This window comes from Thermothelomyces thermophilus, chromosome 1 (assembly GCF_000226095.1).
Source record: "Thermothelomyces thermophilus ATCC 42464 chromosome 1, complete sequence".
NCBI classification, from domain to species: Eukaryota; Fungi; Ascomycota; class Sordariomycetes; order Sordariales; family Chaetomiaceae; genus Thermothelomyces; species Thermothelomyces thermophilus.
The window spans coordinates 9,703,084-9,720,713 of record NC_016472.1 but is presented as its reverse complement, the minus strand read 5'-3'; the positions used below and the strand labels follow the sequence as shown (position 1 = coordinate 9,720,713).

The following is a 17,630-nucleotide window of genomic DNA, read 5'->3' as shown; positions in this document are numbered from 1 at the left end:
TAGATGTCGGTCGTCTACGATCTATCCTACCTCTGTATAACTATGAAACCCCACTACCTTAGGGCTAGGAGAATCGAAATTAGTGGTATATACTCTCCTGCCGTATCCTATTTGGCAAGACCTGTCTCTAGGTCTACTATGACCAGTTCGGAGTACGGTGCTTGTTTATCTTTACCGTTACTGTCGTGTCCGAGACTATCTATATTGCTGTTCCTGTCTTTGTAGCTTATAGCCGTTACTTTAATAACATCCTTAGTATTTTCGTCAATAGCCATAATTTCCTTTCTAGGGACTATTTTCCACTCTTTCTTTAGGCTTTAATATTCTCGCTTATAATGCCCTTTCTTTCTATAGTTATAGTAAGTAGCATTAGACTTATCTTTGGTCGTCTTCTTTCGGTCCTGCTTTTATACTACGTCTATATTTATAGCTCTAGAATATGTTCTATATAAGGTACTGACATATACTTGTTCTTTCTTGTCGTTAGCCTTGATTATAGTTCTATTTATTTGACCTTATTTCTATTACTCTTATATATAGAGTCGATTATCGATTCTAATAGCCTATATAATATATTTGTCTAAGGTCTTAGGCTAGTTATACTTATATAGCTCGTCTTTAACTTTCTCTTTTAAGCTATTATAAAATAGTTATATTAATGCCTTATCATTAAGCTAAGACTTAAGTATATCCTATCTAAACTATATAGCATAGGAGGCTACTAACTTAGTCTATCAAAGACTAGCGAGTCTTTCTTATATATAAATCTTCTTATCTTTGTCGCTAAAAACCTTCTAAAGCTCTTCTTTAAAATAGTCATAGGATCGAAAGACTACCTATATAAACGCGTCTTAGTCGTCTTTATCTTCTTTAGTAAGATAGTCATTCTATATAAGCTCGAACTATCTAAGTGCCTTGCCCTCTAATCTTATAGCTATATAGAGAACTTTGGCTTTGTCGTCTAGAAACTTGTTATTATTAAGCCGGAAGTAAGATTAGAGGTTTGTTAAGAATCCTACGAGATCCTCCTTAGTCCCTCTGTATTTACTAGGTAGTTTAATCTTGATACGGCTCGCTTTGGCGCCTTCAAGTGCCTTGATTTTGGTATAGGCCTCGTTGACTAGCTTCTACAAGTGCTTTTTGCCGTTCTCGAGTTCCTTGATCCGAGCTTGAGTAACCTTATCTCTCTAATCCAATTCCTAAATCCACTACTAGAGTTGACTAAGCTAGGTAAGCAGCTGTTCGGCCGTGACGTTAGTAGCTATGTCGATGTCGAGGTCGAAATTACCTTCGTCCTAAACCATAATAGAACAAAGGGAGTGATAGCAACGTATAACGAACCTAACTTAGACTTTTTCTAAAAGGGTTTAGACGAAGGTAGGTTAAGTAGGATAAGTGTATAGGTCGTCTAAGGGATTCGGTAAAGCTAAAGGGTTTATAATAATACTAGAGTTATCTCCTATAATAGTTAGTAATGCTTAGTATAAGTATTTATTATTATAGGTCAGGTTACTATTACTAGTAAACTCCTAGAGTTTACTATAACGAGTGACTATCTATATATATATATAATCTTAGGATTACTTTTTATCTAGTAATCCTTTGTTATTTAGATTATAGCTATAATAGTGATCCTATAATATATAGATCACTTTGCTAAGCGTAATCCTTTCCTAATTAGTCTGTTTGTACCTGCTATCCCATTGGCTTGTTAGGGAAGGCAGCTTAGGCAGCGTCCTATATATATATTTCCGTAATATAAAACAAGCCTAGCCTAGGCACTACGGAATAGGACGAGACATATAGGACTTGTGCCAAAGTAACGACTACCTCTATTATACGGACAAAAAGAAATCGCGGATCTAGGAGCTTCAGATAAAGCTATAGTATATACAACGAAAAGTAGAACAGACCTAATAGTAGGAAGCTATAAACACTTAATGGCTTATAGAAATAAGCATAATTGACGAAGCTACTATTAGCCGAATAACCGAAGAGGTTAGCACTAATCTAGGAAACGGGTCAGGGCCCTTCAAGGGGCCCGAAAACCATTAACGCCTATATAGTGGCAAGTAATAGCGTAGTATAGGAGGAACTAGCGTAAGAGACCACTATATCGAGACCTCCCAGCAGAAACATAGGAAATCGCCGTAATCTTTAGACAATAGCGGCAAGATAAGCGATTATAGATAACAGCATAATGGAAATAGCACGAAATGCTTGTACTAGTAGATAGTAGAGTAGAGATAAACCTGATTTCGCCGACACTTGTAAATTAGCTATAGATACCCTAGAGAATAAAGCGGAAGTATAGCATAGTCAAAGGGCTATTTCCAATATAATAGGTATATAGGGAGACTAAACCGATTAATATCACTATAGTAGGGAAAACTATAGTAGTTATATTTAGTATTATAGATATAGGCGATGATAAAGATATAATATTAGGATTACTATAGTATAAAGATTATAACCTAGATATTAGCTAGAAGAATAGTAGCTATCTATAACCCCGAATGGAGTCGTATTTGACTAGTAAGATAGGGAGTATATAAGGATCACGAGCAGACAATACTTAAGGGAAGGCATGTCCTATAGATCTACTATAAGAGATAGATAGTAGTAGGCAGACTACTATAGACTCTAAAAGAAGCAATATAACGACACTAATATCATAATAGGAAGAACGAGCTAAACTGCCGATAGCTATTCTCTCTATTAACAAATGTAGAGCACTATAACTAGAGTAATAGGTTAAGATAGAAGAAATTGCTAGCATCGCTATAGACGGAACCAAGTTCGTATATTATTAGAAAGCCGAGAGACGAGACGAGACTAGGAAAGTACCGAAGGAATATAAAGGACACCTAGCATTTAAACCGAAGCATCTAGAAGGATTATTAGAGTACGGCCTATAGGATTACGAGATCAAGCTTAAGGAAGGAGCATGACTAAAGTTCTTTAAGATTTACTATATAAGCTAGATATAGAACGAAGAACTTAAGCAATACTTAGAGGAGAATCTTTAAAGAGGATATATCTACCTGTCGACATCACTAGTAGGCTACCTAATCCTGTTTATGCCTAAGAAAGATAGAAAGCTATAGTTATATATTAACTATTGGTAACTTAACAAACAGACTATGAAAAACTAATACCCGTTATTGCTAATCTTATAGCTTTGAGATTAGTTAGTAGGAGCCTAATATTTTACATATCTTGACTTGCTATCAGCCTATAACTATATATAGATTAAAGAAGGCAACAAGTGGAAAACGGCCTTTAGGATACCCTATAGCTATTACAAGTACCTTATCATGCTATTTAGACTTATAAAATACGCTAGTAACGTTCTAAGCCCTAATTAATCAAGCTATCCGATCCTTTCTTAACAAATTTACGGTATATTATCTCGATAATATACTTATCTTCTCTAAAATGATAGATAAACACTAGAAATACATAAGAGTAGTGCTAGATACGTTATATATATATAAGCTATTAGTTAACAAGGAAAAGAGCAAATTCCACGTTAGGAAGACAGTATTTTTAAGATATAAGATATCCTTAGGACAAATCTAGATAGAACCTTCGAAGGTCAAAGCTATTAAAGACTAGCCGTGACCGACGTTAGTTATAGAAGTACGAAGTTTCATCAGGTTTACAAACTTCTACCGAATGTTTATTAGAAACTTTAAAGCGATTATACGACCTTTATATAAACTTACTAAGAAGAACGCTAAATTCTAATAGGAAGAGTAATATAAGCAAGTATTTACGTAGATCTATAATGCCATTACTAAAGATCTAGTACTAGTGCTACTAGACCCCAAGAAGCCATTTAAGGTAGAAACGGACGCTTCAGACTACGCCATTAGAGGACAATTAGGATAATAAGACAAACAAGGGAAGCTATACCCTATAGCCTTCTTTTTAAAGAAGCTCGATAGACTATGTCTTAATTATCCGATTTACGACAAGGAACTACTTGTAATTATCGAAGCTTTTAAAGAATAGCGACTATACCTTAGTAGTATAATCGAACTAGTATAAGTATATATAGATTATAAGAATTTATAGTACTTTATAATAATAAAGGAGCTTAATAGACGACAAATATAATAGGTAGAATTCCTTACAGAATTTAATTTTGAAATCTGCTATAAGAAGGGCAAAGAGAACGTACAAGCAGACACCTTAAGCCGACGAACAGATCATACAGAAGGACAAACGGAAATAACGCCACTATTATTCAAGGAACAAATAGACGGAACGCTATATTACAAAACGTAGACACCTATAGAAGATAACCTACTTGACTTATTCCTAGAATATTATATAATCTTTCGAGAAGAAAGGACTAATAAGGTATAGTATCAAGTAACACCCGGACTAGTGGTACCTAATGGAGTAGAAGAAAAAGATAGGAAACTCTAGTACTAAGGCAAAGCGTATATCTATAATGGGGATTAATAGCTGCAAATGATTTGAGAACTCTACGAATTGAAACTTAGAGGATACAAAGGAGTTATAAAGACTATCGTATAAGTCAAAAAACACTATGACTTTCTATAGTTAACGATATAAGTTAAAGAAGTTATACGGAACTATAATATCTGCAATTAAAGCAAAACGGCACGATATAAGCTATATAGGCTACTTTAGCCACTGCTAATAGCTGAAAAACTATAGAGTTTAGTTATAATAGACTTTATTACGAAACTGCCAGAATCTAAGGACATAGCTACAGGGGTAATCTATAATAGTATTCTTACTATAGTAGATTGCTTAACTAAATAGGTATACTTCTTTCCCTACAAGGAGTCCTAGATAGCTAAATAGCTAGTAGACGTAATCTATCGGTAAGTCATATTAATATACGCTTAGCTATAGGAATAGATCACCGATAGAGATACCAAGTTTGTATCGAAGTTCTGGTAAGCATTAATATAACGATTAGGCATTAATAGCAAGCTATTAACAGTATATCACCTATAGACTGACAGACAAATAGAGCAACTAAACCAAGTTGTCAAGCAGTACCTCCGTTCTTACGTTAACTACTAGTAGGACAACTAGGTCATGCTATTACCAATAGTATAACTCGCTTACAATATAATGCTAACAAAAACGACTAAAGTCACACCGTTCTTTGCAAACTATAGATATAAAGTAGACCTTAAGCAAGGACTAGAGGTTATAGTGCTAAGAGCAGTAGTCAAAGCAGAACAAATATATATACTATACGAGAAGCTTAAAAACGAACTTAAGTTTGTTAGAACCAGAATAAAGAACTACTACAACAAATATAGGCTTAAGGGACCTTACCTAGAAAGGGGAGACAAAGTCTACCTAATCGTACGAAACTTACAAACCAAACGACCAAATATAAAGCTAGACTTTAAGAAGATCGGACCCTTCGTTATTAAAGAACGAATTTCGACATCTAACTACTAACTATCGTTACTATTATCTATATAATTACAGACAGATATTTTTTATATTTCACTTCTCGAACTAGCGTTAAAGAACGCTAAAATCGCTACAAATATCGAAGTAAAGGACGAAGAGGAAGAATAGGACGTCAAAGAAATTCTAGATTTATATATTATTAACAGAGAACCGTAGTATCTAGTCAAATAGCTTAATTTTAGACTAGAGGATAACTTATAGGAACTAATTAAAAACCTAAGTTACTCCAAGAAACTAGAGTAATTCTACCGGCAGAATCCTAACCAGTTATAAGAACCGGCTCTAAAGCCTATTCCCTAATAGAAAAAGAGGGGAACCTGCTAGAATTAGGACTAGGATCTAACCCGATCAACTCCTAATCGAGTACGTCAAAAGCACCTAATGCCTAAGCCTAACCTACAAGGGTCTACGTCTCTAACATCGGCAGAGGAGTATCTAGTTCTTCCTCCTCCTCTAGACGAGCTACGCTACAACGAAAAACCTTGGTACCACGATCGTGTAGGGATTACTATAAACGACGTAATTAACTTAAATGGCTTAGTGTCTAAGCAAGAAGCGCCTCGATCTTAGCAATCTCTTTCGAAACCTTCTCTTGCTCCGACAAATTTGAAAGGACTAAGATAGTTAGCAACCTAGGACTACAAAGGAAAACAATAAGAAACCTATAAGCATCTATAATGCTTGGGCTACTATACTTCTTACCTATATAAATATAGTTCTAATACTTATTTAAACCTTCTATTATTATATAACGCTTTTATAGCTTCGTATTCTAATAACGCTTACAAGGTATAGTAACCTTATAACCCTCTTGCTTAATCTTAATCGTAATAGCGTGTTGTTTGCGCTTGAGATCGTAACGGTTCCTAGGAACACAATTAGCTATAGCAGAAGGAAGCTAGCAGAAGAAGGACGTTACCTATAGGGAAAGAAAAGGGGGTATTAATAGTATTTGAAACAAGTTATAAGAAGCTTTTAGGTCGAAAGCCCTAAAGAGGGGGCATCATATCACAAGCTAACTATATACTACGACCCGGTAGGGCATAGGAGGCTGAATAAGCTACCAATCAAAAAGGGCACGAAGCGAGGCTGACATAGGATCGCTAGGGAGCGCGGGCTACTACGGGCAAACGATTACTAAAAGGGAAAGATAGTAGAGGATAGCTAGCTACCAAAGGCGATCCAAGGACAGGATAGAAGGGGACTATAAGCGATCGGCAGAAGTATATATATATATAAATAGCCACTCGTTATAGTAGACTCTAGAAGTTTACTAGTGATAGCAACCTAACCTATAATTACAAGTACTTATACTAAGTATCACTGACTATTATAGGAGATAACTCTAGTGTTGTTATAAACCCTTTAGCTTTACCAAATCCCTTAGACGACCTATACGCTTGTCCCGCTTAATTTACCTCCGTCTGAACCCTTTTAGAAGAAGTCTAAGTTAGGTTTGTCATATAGTCGTTCTATATAAGCTTAAACTATCTAAGTACCTTACCCTCTAGTCTTATAGCTATGTAGAGAACTTTAGCTTTGTCGTCTAGAAACTTGTCGTTATTAAGCTAGAAGTAGGATTGGAGGTTTATTAGGAATCTTACAAGGTCTTTCTTAGTTCCTCTATATTTGCTAGGTAGTTCGATCTTAATATGGCTTACTTTAGCGCCCTCAAGTGCCTTAATTTTAGTATAGGCCTTATTAACTAGTTTCTATAAGTGCTTTTCGCCATTCTCGAGTTCCTTAATTCAAGCTTAAGTAGCCTTGTCTCTCTAGTCTAACTCCTAGATTTACTAATAGAGTTAACTAAGCTAGGCAAGTAGCTATTTAACTATAACGTTAATAGCTATATTAATATTAAGGTTAAAGTTACCTCCGTTCTAAACTATAATAGAATAAAAGGAGTAATAGCAACGTATGACAAACCTAACTTAGACTTCTTCTAAAAGGGTTTAGACAAAGGTAGATTAAGCAGGACAAGTAGGCAGGTTGTCTAAGGGATTTAGTAAAGCTAAAGGGTTTATAACAACACTAGAGTTATCTCTTATAATAATTAGCAATACTTAGTATAAGTACTATAATTATAGGGTTACTATTACTAGTAAACTCCTAGAGTCTACTATAACAAGTGACTATTTATATATATATATACTTCTATCGGTCGCTTATAGTCCCTTTCTATCTTATCCTTAGATTGCCTTTGGTAGCTAGCTATCCTCTGCTATCTTTCCCTTTTTGGCAATTGTTTGCCTGTAGTAGCCCGCGCTCCCTAGCGATCCCGTGTCAGCCTCGCTTTGTGCCCTTCTTGATTGGTGGCTCATTTAGCCTGCTACACCCTACCGGGTCGCGGTATATGGTTGGCTTGTAACAATATAATACTTAGAAACTATAATTAAAGTCGACTTTTTGACTAGGAAACTATAAAGTAAAATTATATAATAAAGAAATAGCGAAAATTACTAGAATTATTTAAAATTAATAGATTTAATAGAAAATTATAAAACTAGTAATAGAATTAAAGAAAATCGAACAAATAAAGTAAAATGGGAGTACTTATAGTAATTTACTATTAATATACTTATACTTTTAAGGTATTATAAAAGTAGGTACTAACCTACTAGCTATAGTAGCCCTAGCTAAGCTAGAAGTAGTAATAGACTTACTAAGCTTAACTAAGGCTATAATAGATATAATAAATATAGCTCATAAGCTATTCTTTAATTTAAATATAGAGGATACTATTTTACTATTATTATTACTATTATTATTATTATAGTTATTATTACTATTATTATTAATATTATTATTATTATAATAATAATAATATTTAAATTACTATTTTAAAAGAATTACTTAAATACCCTTAATTCTTTTAAAACTACCAAATTAAAAAGGTAGGTACCTAGAATAATCAGTTAAAGAAAGTATAACATAGGATATAACACTAGAAATAACATCACTACAAGTAGTTAAAGCAACTACCATATTTAACTAGGAGGTATATCAGAAGCTAGGGAGCTTCTAAAGCTCTAGCTACAAGCAATATAAGCTACCCTTACAAGCTTATAGACATACAGATCATCTTTCCTTTATCTATTTATATCGCTCTTTCTCTCCTTTATAGATAGTTTAATAAGGCACTCTTTCTGTTCCTTCCTTGCCACTACTTTTAACGCCTCCTGAATGCTTATTCGAGCTTGTAACTGCGTTTGGCAACAATCGAGATCAGATCATTATTGTCCTTGAGTCGTAATAGAGAGTGATTTACTCTTAATCACTTTGCCGAAAAAGATATAACAGACTGAGCCCTTATTGTCTGAGATTCTGTGTTGTTATAGAGGTGACAAGTCTCAAGAAATCTGATGGTGGGAGGCGATACCCTGCTTAATTTGTATACACTTTTCCCACACTTTCCTTTTATTCCCCTTTACGACCCTTTTCCACACGTCTTTAAATGGCTACAAGCGCAGTTAGACATCCATACGTTTTGTTAATTAACCGAGACGTATGTAAGTACCATCGAGGCCCACATACACAAAAGAAGGCACCTTCATTCAGAAAAGAGGGAAACGAATCGGACAGCAGATTCCCCGCAGTTCTCACACATCTCACAAAATCAAAAGCAGTACAGCCAAGAGGCTTCTGCTCAATACCGACGATTTCCAAGACATGCCTTTCCTTTCCGTATGAACCATCTCTCCCAGGGGGTATAATATACCTAACGAACAACACTACTACCCAGCCTAAGAACCTTCCCCGCCCTCCGCTCACCCAATGTTGAACTCGCTCGAAGCATTCATCACCATCTTCATCTTCTCCCTCATTCTCCTGGCCGCATCCTCATCCACCGCCCCGATGCGGTCTCCGTCGTCGTCGTCGTCGTCGTCGTAGTCGTCACCACCACCACCACCACCGCCATCACTCTTCTTGATAGTAACCTTTCCGCTGCTCGAGACCTTGGCCTTCTTGTCGCCGCCAGATGCCGCCTTTTGCGCCCGCCGGGCCACGCCCCCTCCGATGCCGCCGGGCGTCTCGCGCAGCGCGAACGCCTTGGCCATGTGGCCCAGGTGCAGCTGCGTGATGTCAAAGTAGACGCGCTCCTCGCGCACGTGCGTGGCGTACGCCCGGATGTGCGACCGGAACGCCTGCCGGGCCGACTCGAGGAGCGGGTTGTCCCTCGGTTTGGACCGCTGCTTGGCCTTGGCCTTGGCCTTGGCCTTGCCGTCCTCGTCTTCGTCGGTTGCGTCGTCCGGTTTGGCGAGTAGCCGCTGCTCGAGATGCAGCTGGAGGGCTTCGGCCCTCGAGGTCCACGTTTGCTTCCCTGTCTCCGTCGTGGTGTAGGTTGAAGGGAGGTTGACGGCTGTGATGAGGCCCTTTTGCAGAATGGACTCGTAGAGTTGGGGGACGATGGGGGTCGCCGCGGGGAGGATGGAGGTGTAGCCTTCTTCGCACCCCGGTAGGAGAAACAGGACAGCCTTGCCGGGACGGCCGGCACGGGCGGTACGGCCTATCCGATGGACGTGGTCCGGCACGGCGAAGGCGGGGTCGTATTCGATGACCAGGTCGACGGATGGGACGTCGAGACCGCGTGACGATATATCCGTGGTGATCAGGACCGCCGGGTCCTTGCACCTGGAGAAGGCGTTGAGCGTTGCCGAGCGTACCGGCTGTGCTAGCGAGCCGTGGAGTTTGTGAAGCATCACCTTCTTGTTTGCCGGCGATGTGATGTACGCGGCCGGGGCTACGGTCGCGTCCGTATTCGGATTACGGTCCGCTTTGCTGGGCGAGGAATGGGGGGTCGGAGGCTCAAGCGCTTTCGTGTCCTTGAGTAGGTCGAAGTGGAAATCGACCGAGTCGGCGCACGAGATGAAGATGATGGCCTTCATGACGGACCCTTTCCTTGCGAAGGTCGACTTCAGCAGGGAAATCAACGTCACGAGACGCAGTTTGGCTGGCACGATGATGCATGACTGCTTGAGCTGCGAGGGGGCAGCGAATACCGCCTCGGTACCGGCTTCGGCATCTCTGGTCATCTCGGATTTTGAGGCCATGATGTGCACGGCATCCTCCAGACTGATCTCGCCCAGTCTCTGGACGTTCATTTTCATGGTTGCCGAACAGAGGATGGTGACCCTCCTGGACGGAAGGATGCCGTCTAACACGACCCCCTCGGGGTTCTCCTTGAGCAGCTTACCCGCTCGAATCTTGCTGACAATGGTCCTGATGTCATCCTCGAAGCCCATCTCCATCATTCGGTCCCCTTCATCCAGCACCAGCCACCGGACCGTGCCAACGTTAAGCACCTTTGTGTTGTCGAGGTGGTCTGCCAGGCGACCGGGTGTAGCTATCAAGATGTTGACGCCCTTCCGTATCCTTGCCTTTTCCGACTTTTTGCTCTCACCACCAATAACAGTGGTGCACACCAGCCAAGGGGCACACCGCAGCACCTTCTCCAGGACTACGGAGATCTGCTTGCACAATTCTCGAGTGGGGGCCAGGATGATGGCGAAGAGCCCTGAGTTCCGGTGCACCTTCGTCTCTTTCGGAGTGCCGTCTTCGTTCAAGCTCAGCGCCATGATCCGATGGACGATTGGGAGGAGGTAGGCTAATGTTTTTCCCGAACCGGTTTCGGCTTGAACAAAAGCATCACTGTCTCCATTGATGAGCTGCGGTACTGCGTTCTTCTGGATGGCCGTCGGAGCCTTCATCTCGAGCTTGTTGGCCAAGTGTTGAGCGATGCGCCTCGAGACGCCTAGTGAGCGAAAGTTCTCGGCCTCCTCGGACAGCGGCGCGTTGGACGGTTTCGGCGGCTCGACCTCCTCGGCCGGGGCTCGGTCGAAATCGGTGACGGCTGACGGGTTCGATGTGAAGAGACTCGATGAGACGTGTCCCGTCTTTATCGCGTGGCTGGGCGCCTTCGGGCCAGCATCGGCTGTTCTGGGGACCTTGGCGTGTCTGTGGGAGTCTCCATCCTCAGTCCTCGGTCGCTTCGCCGGTCTGCTCGCCTCGTGGTCGGCAGTGATCGGGTTGCGTCTTGGCGGGGTCGACGAGGGGCCGTTCCCTTGCCATTGTTTGGCATTCCTCTGCGCCTTGAGCCGGTCGCGCCAGCGGCCGCCCTTGAACTTTACCTGGTTCTTCAATGGCGCGTCGCCAATCTCAAAATTGAGAAGCATGCCATCGTCCGCCATGGTTGCTACTGGTTTGACTGAACCGGTGCTGAGAGTTGGGAGTCCGGCAGAAAAAAAGTTGACCGCCGAACAGAACCCTCCAGACTGGCGCAGGTGAATGGGGCTTCCTATCCAATTCTGACCGCCTGCCAAAATGGGGCAGCTTCGGGAGCAGGCGAGACCCACTAACTTAATCCGTTCGTACTCTGTAATCCGTACACAAGTCCAGGAAAGGTACCCATGTGGATTTCGGTTTCAATCATACCCACACGAGGTACAGAGTATTCCTTACTGCTGTTTACTTGTGCCTACTAATGGCACGTAGATCTCCCGCTTTCCATCAGCGCCCACAGGCCTTCCAAACACGGTAGCAGTGGTAATTGCAGAGCGGTTTGGTAAGCATCTTCCATGCCACATAGGTTGATTGAAGCCTCCCTTAACAGGAAACTTCGCAGCTATAATGCCCACAGAGTCCACCATTCCCGGTCCCGCAGCGCGTGCAGCGCCTGGATCCGGGCAACGCAAGTAATTACACCAGCATTGCCCAACGGACCCAAGCCTTGACCCTCCATTCCCTGGGCGTCAAGGCGTCTGAAATTGAGGCAATAACCGGGATGAAAAAAAGTGCATTGAGGGCCCTCTTGCTCAGGGCTCAGAAACGGGGTTATGTACCAGGCGGCCCCATCAAGGATGAGCATGTCGCAAACGCGCCAAAGGCCGGAAGACCAAAAGTGGTGACTGAACCGGTTGCGCGGGCCATTGAGCAGGTTGTGACCAAGCACAGTACCTCAGCAAAATTTACCTATAAGCAGATTGCTGATGACGTCGCCGACCTTCTTGGTGGCTCAGGCCCGAGCCGCTCAACAATTTGGCGGCTGAAGCAAGTTGACCTCAAGGACGTTAAGTTGCCGACTAAAGGTGGCTGGAAGAGAGGCCTTAGAAGAAGAAGATTGTCTGGAATGACACAACCCTGCTATGATGGGTTTAATAGCCTGTAGAACATGGCGTATCTGGCGTCTGACCTGGGGAAGCATGAATAACTGTCATGGTACCGCAGAGCGAAGGAACGGCCAGTTGATTTTAATGTTCTTGATTTGCTTTAATACATGTTCAGAGATACATAGGACCCTCTTACTGTTGGCCAAACTACCACCTTAATAAGTACGGAGTAATTACCCGATGAGTTCCGTTACTGACTGGAGATCCTCGCTCTACCCCACCATGTGGGTGATAGGCTTACATCATGTGGACCCTGAGGTTGCAGGTGCCGCTTCGGACATGCAAGTTTCCGAGTACCGCGAAGCTTTCTGCTCCATCACGAAGGAGGACCCCATCGTGGGATGACATTACACATTCGCCGGCTAAAGACGCATCCAAGAATGGTGGCGATTGGAATTGATTGATATGGTGCTAAGGCCTGCAGATAAGGTCTTGCGAACTTCACTCTTCCGGTCATCCCGAGGTTGTTGCCGATGGGACCTCAGTGGGAGTTCCCAGAACGATTTGACAGATATCGTAGCCAAAGAAGACCAAATATAGTGGGCACAGTTGCCAGTGGGACGATTAAGCTTTCCGATCAGGCGAGATGACGCCGCTAAATTACTTCCTTCGGGCTGGGTTCGGGACCGAGAGGAAGGATTGGCTCCTAGGGAGGTACCTACCCGCGACACAGACAATTCATCAATCCGGCGGCAGTTGGACTTTCCCCAAGGCAAGCTCCGATTGCCATGTAAACAGACGCTCAGTTGTCCGACATCTCAGTGACTTGCAATTTCCGGGGAGTTGGACGCTGAAGCGATAATTAATTATCTGGCCGGATAACCCAACTATTAATTAATATTCGAGTTTTGCCTTCGCGATGCCTCGTAGTACTGCCCTTCGGCCATTTCTCCGCGCCACACATCGTGCGAGTACAATGGGCACCCAAATCGCCATCACCGCTGCCGTTGTTGGTGTCGGCGCATACGCATGGTATCTGCGGAGCAGCAGCACCAATCGGGACAAGCCCGTTTTCAGCAGCTTCGGCTTCCACACCCTCCGCCTCGAAAGCGCCGAGCTGATCAACCACAACACCAAGAAGTTGCGCTTCGACCTCCCAGACAAGAGCAAGCCGAGCGGCCTCTCCCTCACTTCCGCCCTGCTGACCATCTCCTTTCCCAACGGCCGCTGGCTGCCGGTGCTGAGGCCATATACCCCGGTCAATGATCTCGGTATTTATGCTCCTGCCGACCTGACCGGTCTGCCGCACGGAAATGGGACAACGTGGTAACAAATTTTTGTTTCTTCTATCTGCAGACGAGCCCGGCTACATCGAGCTGATGGTGAAGCTCTACCCCGGCGGCAAGCAGAGCACGCACCTGCACTCGCTCCGACCTGGCGACACGCTCACCTTCGCACCCATCAAGGAGCTGGCCTGGAAGCCCAACAAGCACCCGCACGTCGCCCTGATTGCCGGCGGCGCCGGCATCACCCCCATGTACCAGCTCGCCCGCGGCATCCTCAACAACCCGGCCGACCAGACGCGCATCACCCTGGTCTGGGGCGTCAACACGGACGAGGACATCTTCTTGCGGGACAAGTTTGCCGCGTTCGAGCGGGACCACCCAGGGCGGTTCAGAGCTGTTTACGTGGTGGCGTCGCCTGCCGCCGGATCGCCGCATCAGAAGGGTTTCATCACGAAGCAGATCCTGGAGGGCGCGGGGCTGAGCGCGAGGGAGCACAAGAATCGGGATGTCAAGGTTCTGGTATGTGGGCCACCCGCGATGGAGAAGGCACTGAAGAAGCGGACGGGTGTGCTAGCGGAACTGGGCTATCGCCCGGATCAGGTGTACAGCTTCTAGACGGGTTGCCGAGTGTTGTCCGGCTGAGGTTGTGATTACTTCCTTGGAGCATATCTCGGCACTTTTGTGGAGGTTAACTTGTTCTTTGGTCGTAATCAATCCGGCCTTCTCAGGCTTTAATAATTACTCTCTCACTGTTGAGTATTAGTTTTTGCTTTGACACCGAACGTCACAAACAATGTAAACCTCGCGGCTGGGACCGAACTAATTAATAATATGTACTGACTACCGCGCTTCTTCACGTTGATTTTCTGGCCTTAAGTTGCTCTTGCGTGCACTACCAACTCATCAAAATTCCGCGAGGGAGCCGACTTCATCAACAGCCGGCTCGAGAAGGTCCGCCATGGGGTAGGGGGACGGGGAAGGGCGCACGGATTGCTTCGCGGGGATTCTTGGGCAGGCCCCGAGTCAGGCTCCGGGAAGTGGCCGAGTATGCACGGAAGACGTTGGGAATGCAAGAAGAAAAACCTGAGAACCTTTTTACAAAAAGGAAGGAAAGAAGGAAAGAAAGAAAGAAAGAAAAAGAAAACTAAAAAAGGTTGGTTGGGGAAGGGGGGGACGGCTGCCGACTACCCAATCTAACGTCGAAGTCACGACGGCGATGAGGAGGAGGAAGCACTAAAGGGAAGTGGAGAGGCAGGAGAACCAGTCATCCTCGCCCATTCCGACCGTCTCCGGAGCGCCGATCGCAGATTGTTATAGGAAACCTCCGTCTCTCCACCGGTGTCAATCTATTCGAGATCAGCCTCGTGACGATGGGCCATGATTACATGCAGAGAACACCGACCTCGAACAGCCTGTCTAATCCCCGGCTACCGTAGTACTCGAGGATATCGGGGTTCATTTTGAGAAACTGGTTGTACCTCTTCTCAAAGGCTTCGCTGATATCTCGGTATCTGCCGGTGCCCTACGTATCTGTGTCTTGTTCGGCCTACCATAATGGCTATAGTACGAATCGACAACTTGCTGGCGATGACCAAGCATGCCCTCGATATTCTATGAGGGAGCCATCTAACCGGAAAGAAATAGGAGCTAGCTAAACCAGGAGTGAGGTGCCGAAAGGAGCTACATGGTACGTAAGCTGTCCATTTCATACCGCCTTTCTTTGGCTTCTAACCAATCATCCAAGGCTCGAGCAATTTCACAAGACAACAAGACATGAGTCGGAAGATACCTGCCAAAAGGCGTCGAGTTTCAGCTAGTGAGTGGCATTTTAGGCGCGGACGATGGAATCATGATTAAGAATATACGACTACAAGTCGTTCGAAGCGGACAGGGGACATGAGTTAGTGTATAATCGGGGGAAGCAGATAATTAGGCACTCTCACCAAGTGACAACGTTCGTCTGCGAAAATGTGTGTGAAGTCACGCGACCAGGGAGATGTAAGTATTGATTGCACAAGGAACGCGTTTTCGAACGCATTTATCATGTGGCGAGCAGCAAAGCACTCCCCCTTTTTTTTCGGCCGACAATTTCTCCCGTAGATACTGAATCATGCTCGTATCTAGCTCTAGAATACGGATTTAGTTATCCGTCTCGTCATAACACTTCCATAGATCCACGAACAGTATGTTGAGCCGGTACTTGTAGCGGTAACGCACGCGGAAGCGCCGGCGGCGACGCACTCTCCAGGCGCGCAGAGGGGCAACTGGCATCCTTGACGCATATGTTCTCCTGCAAACATGTGGCTGGACGCTCACACCGACGCTCAACTGACAGATGCGAAGAGTTGGACTTGGCAGCTGCAAATGATTTCCCCTAGGAAGGCAACAACCTGATAGGGACGGTGGTGCGCGTGCCGTCAATGTCACTTCGACGGTGGACTGTGCTCAGCATTCCATATGCTAGGCTCTGGCTCTGGAGGATATAAGTACCCAGGTTTGGAGTTTTTTTCGCTAGGGCACCTTCATAATCCACATCGACTGTCGTAAGACAGATATCATCAATGATCAGTCATACCCACTAGATTCCTTCTTTACTTAACAGCTCTCCGTTTATAATGGAAAGTTCCAGCGGATCTACAGAGAATGGGCTCCAAGAAAATATCCTCGAGATTCTTTCGCTGATCTCTGGCTTACAATTAACCCCTTAACCGGCCTGTTAATGGTCTTCCACAACGTCGTCCGCGAATACATCGATATCAAACCGACACACATCCTGAACTTCCTTCGCTGTCGTTTGGCCTGCCAAGAAGCTTTGGGATCAGTTTTACTCAACCGTCAATTGGCTCCTCTACAAACACTTGACGGCTAGTATCGAAATCAGCAGTAGTGACGAAATCATTTTGTACCTGAAGAAGTGGCTAGCATCGTAGCCGGACATGTTAAAGTCGCGCTCCCTTTCGGCAGAGACGGCATCAAAAAGCACATGGGAAGAAGATGACTCAGAGCTTGAAATGACCGACGTGTTTCCTGACGGCTCCAAGTACGAGCTGAAGAATGGTGAGGCAGCGGCCACACCCGAGGAGCGTCACCCACCCAGTTCTCCGCAATCTCTTCCAGCAAGAACATAACCGACGCCTCTGACAATGCCGAGTATTTAAATAACTCCACCGCGGTTTTGAGAAGGGCCCCTCCGGCGCCGGTCCAGGTCCCCTCGCGAAGACAATAGTCGACTTCAGGAGAGTGGCATGCACCACTCTCAACTTGAAAGCATGGCGGCGCAGTTTGCGTCAAAGATCCCGCCTGGAAAGTTTTCGCCGGCAGAAATTCAGGGTTTTTTACTCAAAAGAAAGAACGAACCACAGAGGGCACTAGGCGAGGTGGACGGATGGATTGAAGAGGCGTTATAAAGGAAGCCGTTTCGGAGGAATATGCTGGGTATTTAGTGACTTTTCGATCTTCTACTTTGTTTTTCTGGTCCTATACTCCTTCATTGTTTGACAGAAAATTTGTGGTGAGGCTGTTGTTCCCACGCGATAAGGAAAAGGTTCTTCGAGATAAGTTGGAGCAGCTCTGCCGCTCAGGGCTAACTAACGTTAGCTTTTGGCAAACCAGTGTAAGAACTGACGCAGAATATTGTGTTCCCCCATATCCAGACGGGAGCTCTGACACGTTTTGGACAGCTGTCCCCGTCGAGTCCGAAAGAAACCACAACTGCGATTTCGGCGCAAAGCACGCAAAGCTGTACGGCCAAGCTGTGAGGAGCGCC

The 17,630-nt window shown here is 44.4% G+C and overlaps 4 protein-coding genes across 4 annotated transcripts; 2 read left to right on the top strand and 2 right to left on the bottom strand.

The window, feature by feature from the left end:
* Positions 1 to 8,876: 8,876 nt before the first annotated feature.
* Positions 8,877 to 11,708, bottom strand: MYCTH_2299497 (uncharacterized protein). Its single transcript, XM_003660740.1, has one exon. It carries the CDS (start codon positions 11,658 to 11,660, stop codon positions 9,240 to 9,242), a length of 2,421 nt encoding a protein of 806 aa, XP_003660788.1. The 5' UTR covers positions 11,661 to 11,708; the 3' UTR covers positions 8,877 to 9,239.
* A 464-nt stretch (positions 11,709 to 12,172) lies between these two features.
* MYCTH_36908 (uncharacterized protein) lies at positions 12,173 to 12,367 on the top strand (the record flags this gene model as incomplete). The annotated part of the gene is made up of 1 exon (XM_003660739.1): positions 12,173 to 12,367. A coding segment is annotated over one exon (195 nt), but the record flags the coding sequence as incomplete, so codon positions are not given.
* Positions 12,368 to 13,338: 971 nt separating this feature from the next.
* On the top strand, positions 13,339 to 14,690 carry MYCTH_2299495 (uncharacterized protein). The gene is made up of 2 exons (XM_003660738.1): positions 13,339 to 13,849; positions 13,935 to 14,690. Exons 1-2 carry the CDS (start codon positions 13,555 to 13,557, stop codon positions 14,477 to 14,479), a joined length of 840 nt encoding a protein of 279 aa, XP_003660786.1. The 5' UTR covers positions 13,339 to 13,554; the 3' UTR covers positions 14,480 to 14,690.
* A 379-nt stretch (positions 14,691 to 15,069) lies between these two features.
* On the bottom strand, positions 15,070 to 16,135 carry MYCTH_2124482 (uncharacterized protein; the record flags this gene model as incomplete). The annotated part of the gene is made up of 3 exons (XM_003660737.1): positions 15,070 to 15,210; positions 15,267 to 15,375; positions 16,047 to 16,135. The coding sequence occupies 3 exons, from the start codon at positions 16,133 to 16,135 to the stop codon at positions 15,070 to 15,072; spliced, it is 339 nt and encodes a 112-aa protein (XP_003660785.1).
* Positions 16,136 to 17,630: the final 1,495 nt, after the last annotated feature.